Source organism: Lasioglossum baleicum, chromosome 9 (genome assembly GCF_051020765.1).
Source record: "Lasioglossum baleicum chromosome 9, iyLasBale1, whole genome shotgun sequence".
NCBI lineage: Eukaryota > Metazoa > Arthropoda > Insecta > Hymenoptera > Halictidae > Lasioglossum > Lasioglossum baleicum.
The window spans coordinates 1983413-1997012 of NC_134937.1; the positions used below are offsets into that span (position 1 = coordinate 1983413).

General features: G+C 44.3%; 1 protein-coding gene across 6 annotated transcripts in view; it reads left to right on the forward strand.

Moving 5' to 3' along the window:
- The window catches only part of LOC143211928 (uncharacterized), a 297767-nt gene that overhangs the window by 280582 nt on the left and 3585 nt on the right, over window positions 1–13600 (forward strand). For all 6 annotated transcript variants that reach the window (XM_076430066.1, XM_076430068.1, XM_076430069.1 and 3 more), the window contains 2 exons: window positions 7078–10382; window positions 12408–12934. In XM_076430066.1, the coding sequence (XP_076286181.1) occupies window positions 8258–10382; window positions 12408–12883 (2601 nt within the window). In that variant the 5' untranslated portion in view covers window positions 7078–8257 and the 3' untranslated portion in view covers window positions 12884–12934. The remainder of the gene's footprint in view (window positions 1–7077; window positions 10383–12407; window positions 12935–13600) is intronic.

Consider the following 13600-nt stretch of genomic DNA (forward strand, 5'->3'; position numbering starts at 1 on the left):
TTTCCACGAAACACGGCAGTTCTCGTGTGCCTATTTTCATCCGGCTCCGCTGTGCACGAATCAGCGGTTAGATTGTAAATGCATCAGAAACTGAACTAAATATACCGCCGCGTTCATTTTCAACAGAGAATTACTTTTTGTTTCACAAAACAACAAAACAAAAGAATTCTAATATAATTATTTCCGGATACGAATTAGTCGCACACAGTAAACTGAAGACTCTAATAAACAATTGCACAGACTTTGTTCAAGATCTCTTCAGGGATACCGATACACGTGTTTATTTTCTTTTTAGATTAAAATTATCCTGCGCGAAACAAAATAGAAATTTGTTGGAGAACGACAACATCCCACATGTTTAGTTACTTTTAAAATTAATATTATCCTAAGTGGAACAAAATAAAGATTTGACGGAGAACAACACAACCAAATCGCAAATTATTCTAATTGCAGTAAATCCTCTATAAACGCAAAAGCCTCGGGGGATTCGTTTGCGTTTATCGTAGACGGGACACTATTTGTTTTGAGCTTCAAAGGCCGTGCCGAACGGTAGAGAAGGACTGCGACTCTCCGCGTATTTTTCTTTTCCATACGCTGTCCTTCCTTGCGCCCGAAACGTTCATCGGCAATTAAACCACTAAATACGGTTGAAATTATATCGTGTTTGGTCTTATTTTAATTAGAAAAATACCACAAATATACATATAGGTGAAAGTTTCATTAAAAAATAAGTAATAATAAAAAAGATTAAATATTGGTGTTACATTGTGAGAACGCACGGACCTTTGAACTGTGCCGACGACTGCGATTCTCCGCGTCACATTAGTAGTGGTTCACACCGATATACACATACTCGAGCCGAGATCAGATTACTACAGTGGAGGGGATATTTATTTTGTGTTTATCGTGTACGGCCTTTTTGCGTTTATAGAGGATTTACTGTGGTATCCAAGTAATGTACAGGGTGAAATTGTTAAAGCCACAGCGTGGAAAAAACATTTACTATCTACCTGAAGGATAATGGTACCTACAGCGTTGTTAAATGTATATTTGCAATTTAATTCTTCACATAGAACATTTCAGCAAAATAGTAAGAATTCCGTATAGCTCCACTTTCATATAAAAATCGATTGTTTTAGTGTAAACTCGTCAACAACTCGTTAACAAATTGAAAAAACAGTCTATAAATCAAGCAATACTTCTTTTCATACATAAAGAATAAATAAACGATGTAAATCGACTCGATAATTTATGACTTACAATCACGCGCATGCAATTTCCACTCTTCAAAAGCAAGATTCCAAAAAAGGTCAAGTAAAAATTCATTTGTTGTTCTTTTACCGTTTGCACACAGTTGAATAATTACAGAACCCCGCAGTGTAATAATCGCTATAATAAATCTGAATTTTTTTTAGTATTCGTTCTGATTTCGTGGAATTTTTACGACCGCCGGTCGTATGATAATAATAGCGTTCCTATTCGGGGCAGCTTTCGAAGGATAATTATGCATAAAATATTTATCGGTACTGGTTAATGAACTGCGTACATAATCGTGTAAATAAACGAGTAAATAAATAAATACGACGGTAGCCGGGCTGGATCGAAATGACCCACATTCTTTACACGAGAGCTGATATACTGCAACCTAAATGTTTTTACGATGCCATCGTGTTTGCGTTAAATATTGTATATCGGGAAAAGCTCGTAAACACGCGTTTATTCTTGTCATCTTACGCTCCGCGTTTATTCTTCTGTCGAAAATAAATTTCTCCTATCCCTCGCACTTAGGTGTGCTGAAGTCATAAATTTTCTGTTTTGGATACTGGAAAATTATTTTATTTCTCCACGATTGCGTCATTGTTCATAGCATTTTACTAAAATATTCAAGTGTGAAACGAAACGTGCAATCTTGCAAACGTGCAATCTGACAAACCATTGACGAAGACAGCAAATTCTCCTTCGAATACCATCCTGTTTGTAGCTGCTCTTTACTTTACCGGATTCAAAATTCACACAGATCTACAAAACGTAAACAAAATTAGTGAACTTTGAGCGCGAATATCTCGGAAACTATGCGAGATAGCGAAAAACTGAATGCAGCCAATCTTATGGCACATTTTGTCAGCTTTAATTTTGTATAGAATGGTCTTATCGCTAGTACGCATAGTTTTCGAGATATAAGCGGAAAACCGAAAAAGGAGACCTTCTACGTGCCCCCCTGTACTCCGCTCACCTCCTAGGAGTAGGGACTTTTAGAATGTTTACCTCCTAACTAGTCCAAACAAAGTCCCAAAGTTAAAAATTGTGTTCCTTCCATTTCCCTATACAACTTTTCTTTGACTGGACTACTAATCTTTTTGCCACGACCCATTATGAAAATAGCAATACGACAAAGCTCTAAACACAAATTGAATACTGTAACTCCGTAGAAGCTCACAAAACACTGAAGAATATGTAAAAATAGTTCTAGTGTGCTATCATTTTGTTTGTGTCGCGAATTATTGTGTTTCCCTTCCAATTAAGAGAACTCATTGAACTAAAGTCAATCTATGTTCTGTTTACATATTCGCAGAAGGTATGTTTTACATACTACACAGAGTTTCCACGCTAGCATAATCTTAACACGAGAAATCTTTTTCTTTGGGAGTGTACATCATAATTTGTAGGAGAAAGACACCAATTTTGAGTCCGGTAAAGTAAAGTTTACCCTTTATTTCTTTCCTTAATAACATTGCTGGGTTGACAACAACTCGACAGAACTTTAACACTTTACCTACCGGAAGCCTACATTAATAGGATTTTCAATAATTGTGCTGTACCAAAAGAAAGCATAGAAATCTTCTTTTACATTGCAATCTTAAATGAAACTATTAGATGACGTTATTGAGGGTGACTTGTTAGTTCACAATGAAAATTGCTGTTGCTATTGAAAGTTCCATGAAAAAGTGTTTAGCCATGTAACATAGATTTTTCAAATATATACAATAATCCCCGGTTGGTAATGTGTTACAATTTGTTTAATGTCTTCACTGTATTGCTTTGATCCTACCATTTTTGTCAGAAATGCATAAAATCAGTTGGATACTGTAAAATCTTTTATTCTCCCGCGATTCCGTCATAATCTCCGGATGTGTATTTACGAAAGATTTCCTGCGCAATCACTCGTGAAGATCGTGCGAGGATTAAACATGCATAATTCTTCGTTGTCGCAAATAAATGAGCACACTTTTACACGGTTGAAACGGCGGGAACAAGAGCACGTTGGGATCTGTTGTCGCGGCAGAGAGCCCTCTAGTCGCATTGTTTATTGCGATACTGATTTTCCGTGCTTACACGTGATCGTGTATAATCCGTGCGCCACGCTAATCATCGATTACCAGCTTAAATCCCACATTATGCACTTGTATTGTTCACATCTCTCCGCGATTTTCTCGTTGACCACGGGGTAATATCGCGGCCGATGATAATTCCGGGAAATGAAAATCGCATTTGTATTAAATCCGTCTGGTGAAACGCGACTTGGTATAATTGAAGATCGATGATTACTGGCAATCATCGTACCCAGGTACCCGACTCGTCCTCGCATTATGCTCTTTTACACGGTCCGACAATTTCCTGTTGTACGCTAGCTGCTCTGCCCGCTCTTCGAACGGCTTCCGTGTAACTCGAATCCCCGAAATTTAATACAACCATCGCGCGGTCGACCCGGTGTGTCTCAATTTACGATCGATTGTTCACGTTAAATTACATTTTTTTCAATATCCACCACCCGCGCCGGATGTCGTGACACCACGCAACCCGCTCCCGAGAGGACTGCTTCCGCCAGACAGTCGGACAATGCTCTGCCATAATATTAAATCGTTCAGAAAGCATCAGATAATTGCGTAAGTTCGTGCCCGATTTGAAAATAAAATTCAATGGTTAAATTTTAAAGAATACAGCTTCATTAATCACAGTCACCATTCGTTTCTACAATTAGAAAAGAATTCTTTTCTACAATAACAAAAGAATGATGACTGAATGTATCAGGCCATTACGTATGAAACTTGACAGATGAAACACAAATGTCAAACACATTTGTTTCAAGGGGTTAATTATATTTATATTGTCATTTCCAAACATTTCAAACATTCCAAACAATTAAAAGAATGAAAAGGGATTGGACTGAAAGAAATTTAATTGAAAGGATTTATTTAAAGAGAAGATATGAAAGATTTCTAAAAGATGTAATGAAAAGAAATATAAATCCCTTTATTTTCAAAGGAGAAAAGTCCTTCTTTGTGAAAATATATAAGAAAGTTGCGATAACGCAAGAATAAGATTGTTGCTACACCCCGGAAGAACAAAGGCGAGATAAAGGAATATTTAAGCGTGGAAAAATTGAAGCAAATATGGCGATGTTATAAGGGCCTGGCTTATCCCGGCTTAGCCCGTCTCTAGACAATGGTTTTTCGGGCCGTTCAATAATTTGCAAATTTCATGTCGGGTGTGATCTAGGTTTTAAACGAAGTCGTATAATAGCGGCGCAACTGCGCGGCGATAATACGGGACGCTCTAGAAAGCTGGTGGAAAATCGAGCGCGCGATTGAGAGTATTAAAATTTTATGGATTTTATAATATTCAGGGAAATATCTACAGTGGACTATTTTCAATAAGGTACTGGAGGTGTCGTATCTTAGACCCGGTGGCTGGCGCGACGCTAACCCCTTAAGTGGGACTTCCCCGGCTTCTTATTTCGTATTGGCTTTACGTGTCTTATCTTATTATGTCCCTTATACTCGGTGGAAGCGTCGGTTCAATGGGACCTACATTTCCCGCGGCCCCATTCTAAAAGCTGCTTTCCGATCTTTAATTTCTGCGCTGTATGACCCGTTTATTCACTGCCCTCGATAATCCTCTATTCGCCGATGAAATCCTTTGTTATCGTCCGATCACTCGAAAATGAACACGTTTCTACATTTCAAACCGATTTTTCCTGTCCTCCTTATTTCAGATTCATCGAACAGCGGCGAATTTAATTACCGTCACTGCGAACCGGGCTTAATCATTTAACAAATTCGACGTTTTTGTCAGTGTTCGAGTGCACCATGCGCGAACAATATGTTCTATTAATAATTAATTGATGGAAGGCGTGCGCGCACCCTCATAGTAATTCTTCGTCCTTCTTTTCCAAGATGGCAGATATTGGAGAACGCCATTGCAGATGTACACTTTCGATTTTTGTCAAAGTTGACATTTCATCTAACGTATCCTGTGTTAAATAATATTATTTAACAAATGACTAACAAACGTACATCATTCTAAAAGAAATCTGTTTCGTTCTTCTCTACTCTTCTTCTCCAAAATGGCGGATACTGGAGAACGAAATGAAACGCGTAATCTTCCGATTCCCATAAAAGTGAATACTGCACTAGTGAATACTAAAAGATGGTGGATTACTGGTTACTATACCCCTAAAAACGCCTGAATAAAAGTTATGATACAGGTACCGCCATATTTCCGCTTGTTAGCTCTTTGAGGTTGAAGGATGGAGTCATTCCGCGACATACATACATAACGTACATAAAACACATGTTCATGACGGGTGTTTAAACATTTTGCTGGCGTAATTAATCTCGCCAGGTGTTGCATTTTATTACTGTTAAAAATGCCGCTTTCGCGTTCAACGTCTATTAAAGTCTTTGCACTATAGCTGGATTTGTTAGGCCATTATATAATATTTTCGATACGCAACGGGGTCTATATTTCCCAACGAATTCGATGCACATTTTAAGGAAATCGATAGTTCGACCAACTTAGATACTCGCTCCTTCCATTTAGAACTCCCCGGTTATTTCTCCCAACAGTTATCTTGCACATATTCATTTCCGATGGCAGTGACTCGCCGTACAGGAACATGCATCTTTAGAATATTCTACATAATAACATTTTTATACTCCACCAACGCAGAGAAAATGGAATTTATATCGCGAACGGAAAGAACTGGTTCTTGTACTTTGAGCTTCATCTGAAAGGAAGAAAACGATTATTATATTCTTGTTGAAAATGGTGATACGAATCAGATTAATCTCGCGGCATCAACGGTATTAGCTGCTGCGGCTTTGAAATACTTGGAGAAAAAGGGGACGTGTGTTTCAACTACTACCTTGTTATCCTTCGGTGATTAGTAGACTGCGGATCTTTATGCATTTATGAAGAAATTGGTTGGGTAAAAGATTATAAAAATTCAAGAATATCAACAGAATATTAACGACAAAGTCGTTAAGGGATGAAATCAATTTTTATGTTATTCCTGCTTCCCACAATCAATGCAATCCATATTTATTTTGCATAAAGATCCGCAGTCTAGTGATTAGAATGGGTCAGAAAGATCCCAACATAATTTCTGTAACACGATGATTCTTTAAACATTGACTTTTGTGATAAATATACATAATTAAGCATTGTTAGTAGTCTGCGGATTGTTATGCAAAATAAAAATGTAGTGTATCAGTTGTAGGAAACTGGAGCCAAGCAAAAGGTTGTAGTAATTTTAGAAGGTTGATTAAACTCTCATATAGCCTCCATTTTATATTGTACTTGGCCATTTGTGCGACATATGTAAAATGCGAACGGGTTGAAGAAGATCCCAATACACTCTCTTCAAAACAAGAATATTTCAAACTAAGTAAGATTGCGTTCGGTCATTTGAGAAGATCGACTTGTGCGATAAACTGATTGGGAAAATGTCTAGAAATTAAGCGTCGTCTCCTTTCGCGTCACGTTTGCACGTTGGAAGACTCGTGTGTGGCCAGGTTGATGCGATAAATTCCCTTCGTCATGAAAAAAGAGCGTTTCGCGCGTGTTCATTATTCGCGGCGATCGGGACAACAATCCCGGCAATCTCTGACGGCTCAATCGGCGTAGCAGTCGGACTGTCAACCGAGGGATCAGTCTTGGAGTCCCGATTCATCAATCGCTGGTGTCCCGCGCTTGTCCCCCTTCCTGCGCACAATTTCCTCGATCGTTCGCGTCGTTGTTCTTCGACCAATCACCTGGCAGGACAACCAAGGAATTAACAAGAAACATTTTTCACAGGTGTTCCGGTAACCGTGTTACGGGGCGTTGGACGAGGAGGGCTGTGAGAAGAGGAGGCGGGAGCGAAGCGGGAGAAGAAGGATAGAAGGAAGAAAAAGACGACGAAGAAGAAAGGAAGAGAAGGGTGCAGCGAGAGAGGAGAGGAGAGGAGAGGAGAGAGGCTGTGAAGTGGGAGCCGCGCACACGTTCTCCGGGTGAAATGAATGGACGCGGTGTAACCACGGAGGCATCCCATCCAGAAGGAACTACTTCAGACTGATTCCAGACATTAAATGTACCCTCAGGAATTCAGGTTTCGCCCGAGGCTCCCGCGAATCTGGGATGGCTTCGAGCAATGATGATATCGGATTAAGCTCGGCCAGCAACAAGCACCACGCCGATGTTTCGTCGTCCGTGAAAGTAGATAGGTTTTAAATCGAGTCTGCCAGGGATAAGGTAGCCGGTAACACCGTTACGCCGGCGAAGTAATCCTCGGTTTATTGAATCCCGATGATATAATGGACGTACGCCAGCCGAGCCGGAAATAGTTCTTTCGTGTCCGAGGGAAACAGAACCCAATCGCCGTGTGTACCGCGCACCGTGTCCTGGATCACCACCGAGAGCAGCGAAGAGAATCGGGTAGATCGGACGTCTACATCGGCGGACTTGTTCGCTGCTACCCGGAGATACTCCGGAAAATGTAGATAGACATCGGCTGCGGTTAAAGTCGGGATAGACAGACGCCGGAATCCGGATCGTTCGACGGGAATTCGAGCGGGTCGAAGACCCGAAGGGAATCGACCAAAGATATCAGGCCAGTGATAACGCGGTTCCGTTGCCGAAGGGAAATGCAACAGATGCCGATGATAAGCGGAACCGGCCCGCAACAGGGATTCAAGAGGAACAACGTAGACTAAACTGTTACATTTAGGAATGTAATATCTGACTCCTCCGATATCTACGGTGAAGAGACTCGAGTGACGACGAAGAAGAAGAGGCTTAATCCCCGGGATTTGTTCGCGAAAGGTATTCGACAGGTCCCCACAAGTGTCCTTACGTCAATTAGAATACTCTTCACCGCGATAGTTCGCGAACTAGCCGAGGTGCTCGCTTTCTCCGCCATCGGTTATGGAATGAACCGATGCTCGGCTGAGTCGAACGATTCTCCGTCGTGGTCCAGCTTCTACTGCCGAGCGTCATCATGACCCCGACGATGCGTTCGATCGTCACCCTGGCCACGGTGCTGCTGATGACGGCGTGCCGCTCGACCGTTTGCATAGGGAGTGGCGACGGCGGGCCTAACAGTCCCATCTTCAATCTGGACAACACCGCGCTGGAGAAGAAGCTAGCAGCGATATTCAGCAAGGTGGCGCACAGCTCGGCGACAACGAAGCGCAGCGTGCCCGCCTACGATGCCCAGGTGTCGGCCAGCACCACCTTGTCAACGGTGCCGTCGTCACTGACCACCACGACCACCACCACAACGGCCAGCCCGTCGATGCCGCCTATAAGGTATCCTGTTCCTAGAGCGACGGTGTCCCCAGTGTTCCGCGAGCTACCCTCTTATGCGCCCCCGTCCCGCGCCCTTTTCACCCCGCCCCTACCGCCAGATTATCTGCACCCGTTCGCAGACAAGCCTACTTTAAGAGGAACGAACCACGATGGTCATTCGGGTCCGAAGAGGCCGGTGCCACCGCCAAGCGGCACGCCGGCTCACGAGCGGATACCCATCAGGCCCCCGGATCTTCAAGGTCCCACACAGATCCCAGAACGACACTCTCACTCCAGAAATAAACCTCTGAACACGCCCAGCAAGGAGCAGAATCTGGCGGAGTCCAGCGAGCTGGACAGGAGGAACAACACCAACGAGTTCGTGCCTACGCTTCACTATCCTAGTATATCCAGGATACTGTCGGGTAGCAATGGCCGGAAGCAGGACATCCCGGACATCCTGCTGAAGCCGTTGCCCACGAAGATCCCGGCGCAGAACGCGCCGGTGATGCCCACCACCGAGAAGATGACCACCGCGGCCAGTACAACCACCAGGCCGTCTAGCACGCTCGACTCTTCGAGGTCCGTGACCCAGCCGACGATCTTCAACCTGCCGAACACGAGGCGGCACGACGACGACGGCTATCACGGGCTCAGGAACGAAAACGGCTACAAGACGGAGAACATTGAGATCATCGACACCGAAAGGCTACCGTACCCTCAGCCGCAACCGCCCGCCCCCGCCCCGAAGAGGCCCAACGAGGACAACGACCGCAACGTGCCCCAGGTCAATCCGCATCCGTTGGAGTCCACGTGGCGGATAGCCTGGTCCCTGCACGTTTACGTCGCAGCGATCATGTTCACCCTGATGGCCCTCTACTCGATCTACAAGATCGTCCGCTTCAACGAGGCGACCAACCTACTCACCCAATCCTACTTCCTCACGGTCCACCTGCTGCTCACCACCGTTTGCACCCTGAGGTGCTTCCATCTTTTCTACGACGCGTACAACCTAGGCCACTCACTGCCAGAGCCTCTGTCCCGGGTGTTGATGTATCTGCCCGCGCCTCTGCTGTCCACCGCGTTTGCCACCCTGGTGCTCTACCTGGCCCGTTGCTCGGAGGCGCCGCCATTGAACAATAAGTTCCTCTCGCCACCTGCACTGGTACTATCCTCCACGGTGCACATCGTCCTCTGCGTCTCCCTGCACGTGTCCACCCACGTGCTAGGCTACCAGGACGAGGCGAAGATCCTGCCGCTGATCTGCCAGTGCATCTACATCATCGTCTGCGTCACCCTAGGCCTAGGCTACATGTATGTCTACCGGGTGGTGCGCTCGCAGATCCACGTGGCCAGCAACAAAGCTGCCGGTGCCAATCACATTGTTGGCGCTGATCCCACCACCGTGGCCTTGAGCACTGCCATCACCACCAGCATCGCCACCGCATTATTCTTCATACTGATGGGCTTCGTGCAACTGTACGGCATCTTCGGCAACGTTCAAGAACGACCGCAGTCCTACCCCTGGCTCTGGTGGGGCTGGCAGTTCTCTGTCAGACTCCTTGAGCTAGCTGTTTGCGGACTTCTAGCCTGGGTCGCCAGCCTGTCGCAGTATCCCCTCAGGGAGAAGCAGCTGCAACAGCACACCGTCCACTCCGGGTTCGCACTGTTCCCGTGCGGCAGCTCCACGTCCACGGAGAACATGGACGACGTGCTCTATCCGGCTATCTGCAGCACCAACCAGGCGATCCAGAATTACACGATGAGAACGGGGAAACAGGTTTACGACGATAGCTTCCCGCTGAACACGCTACCCGAGCATTTGAACATATCAGGTATCGACCCAACCGACCTAAATCAACCTCTTCTCCTAGACGGCTCGCTATAGTCCTTGCGGTATCGCGATATGAAATTCTTCGGCGGACTGTGTGCATACACCCCGCTGATCGAAGGGTGGCTCTTGCGAAAAAGAATCGGAAATAGAAAATATAGAGCTTCTCTGATAGTCCAGTCAAAGAAAAGTTGTAGACGGAAATGGAAGGAACACAATTTTTAACTTTGGGACTTTGTTTGGACTAGTTCGGAAGTAAACATACTAAAAGTCCCTACTCCTAGGAGGTGAGCGGAGTCAGGGGGGCACGTAGAAGGTCCCCTTTTTCGGGTTTCCGCTTATATCACGAAAACTATGCGTACTAGCCATAAGACCATTTTATACAAAATTAAAGCTGACAAAATGTGCCATAAGATTGACTCCATTCAGTTTTTCGCTATCTCCCATAGTTTCCGAGATATCCGCGCTCAAAGTTGACTAATTCTTCAGCACAATTAGTGAACTTTGAGCGCGGATATCTCGGAAACTATGGGAGATAGCGAAAAACTGAATGCAGTCAATCTTATGGCACATTTTGTCAGCTTTAATTTTGTATAGAATGGTGTTATCGCTAGGACACATAGTTTCCGAAATATAAGCGGAAAACCGAAAAAGGGGACCTTCTACGTGCTCCCTGTACTCCGCTCACCTCCTAGGAGTAGGGACTTTTAGTATGTTTACTTCCTGACTAGTCCAAACAAAGTCCCAAAGTTAAAAATTGTGTTCCTTCCATTTCCCTCTACACCCCCTTTACGAGCATTCATTGACTGGAGTATGATGCTTCATCACTGATTAAAGATCAGCACTAAAACCGATAGAGTCTAACCTTTTGAGTACAACGATTTTTTAAATCGTTAACAATTGTATTTTTCTCTCTTTGGCAATCAGATTTAGATACTCGTACAACTATATGCATTACGAATTGCAATATGATTAAACAATGAAGTTCGAAAGATGGTTGAAAAATCGAACCACCGATAAAATCTAGCATGTCTCGTACGAGACAGTTCTAACGTTGCAAAGTCTAGTCGAATATAGACACCTTATCGAGTCCGCATCGAATCGATAGCTTCTATGAACATAAGGGAAGCACACTCCATTATGTGTTTTTGCATGAGTCGGGGCAGAATTGCGCGGACAAGATGTTTGCACAGAGATATTCAAATACTTGAATCGTTTGATCGCAGAACGTAAAGCATCAAATTAGGTCGCATGGAACAATGTGTCGTTCTACTTTCTCGTGTTTTGAGAGGTGCTTGAAATGCTGGCTACCTGGCTAACAATATTGAAAACCGTGACATAAGCGTTTCTCGTCGTCTTCGAACCTGCAGATCGGCCTGTCATTGCTCCAAGACGTTTGACAGTAATTAGATCGTTACGAAAGGAAATTACAGAGAAATTGATTTCTTTTCTTAGTGATTGTACTCGGTTATAAATAATGTACCGGTAGTCTTAATTTAAAAAAGCATAAGATCCGCAGTTTAGTCGTCTGGGGTTGCCTTCTTTATCATACGGGAAATAGTCTGTTGTAGTCAATATTGTTAACCTGGACCAGTCGTCGGCAAACTCGTTAGTCAAAAGAGCCCCAAATATCAGCTGTCTTTACGAGAACCGTTTTTAGGAGTCGGTTGAAACTGGTGCACTGAATAAAACTAGAATCAAATTGAAATTTAGATACTTTTAGATTAAAATAAAATAGATTAATTTTAAACACGTCATTCGTGGAAGACCCACACTCAAGTAGCCAAAGAGTCGCGCACGTGGCTCGCGAGCCACAGTTTGCCGAACACTGGCCGAGACTGTAGGCTAATAGGACTCTGACTCTAGGTCCCGTAGACTCTAACAATTATTCCGCAGTAATTGAGATTACCCTGAAAACGAGAAAGTGAGCCGTCTAGGAGAACGAGGCAAAACGACAGAAGAAAGATCGTCCAGTTGTTTCGCGAGGCACAAAGGTGGAACGGTATGCTAAGCATTGTCATTGTCGCAGGTACTTTCGAGAGACATTCCATTCGCAAGTCAGGCACCATGGGCCATTTCCCGCACGAAGGTCGCGGCTCGTTAAACCGACACGGCAATGGGATACAGACGTTGAGGAGTTCCGAGAGCAGGGGCCGGCATACACCTGTGCAGGGGATGCACGAGCAGACGCCGACCACGGGATCGACGATGCTGGTCGCCGAGGACGGGTTCGTCAGGTTCCGAAGCCTCGGAGCCGAAGACGACGAGCTGTCCGATACGCCCAGCGTAGTTGGCACCCATGGCAGAGGAAGCTCGCTGGCTGGCAGCGTGAGATTCAACGCGAGACATCCGGCCCTGCAGCATCAACACTCCCATCCCCACCCCCATCAACACCAGCATCAACACTCACTGCAACACCCACATCCGAGTCAGCATCAACACTCGCTGCAACATCCACACCCGAGTCAGCATCCGACTCACCATCAGCTGTACAACAACACGTAAAGTCTGGCCGATCCCGTCGCCAGATAGCGATATTGTTCCATCGTTGACTCGGTGAGTTCGCACACCTAAGTACTCACGCTACCGCTCAAGGGACAGAATCGAGCGACACTGCTCAAATAAGCGAAATTCATTCGAAACGAGAAACACGTTTTTCACAGACCAAGATCTAGGTGCACGGCAGTGCCTTCTACACGAAACAACTTAGCCGTTTTTTAGAGGGTTATAACTCTGCACTGGAGGCAGATGGAGAGATGTAATTTCGTACACTTGTTAAGTGTACACATGTCTCAATATTGACAAAACATTATTCTTCCAACATTAGTAGGTTCCGAGATATGGGACATCAAAAATCGCTAAATTTGTCACTGACTGACTGACTGACTGACTGTCAGATCATCAAAACCTTTTGGCTACTTCCCATTGACATACAAGCTTGAAATTTGGTACATACAGAGTGACTCCCACTAATATTCGGACACTCTCAAAAACAACATAACTTTTTTAATATGGGAGTATACGACCTGAAATTTTTGGAGAAGTTGGAACAATTAGTTTGCTACACAACGTGACAAAAATTTTTGGAGAAAACTGCAAGTTGTCGGAATTGCTGAGAAAATACTAAAAGTTGTATCTTTCAACGTTTTTATGTGTTAAACATATTCTGAAAATTTCATCAAAATCGGTCGACGTTGTAATGAGCTATAAACGTTTAGAGAT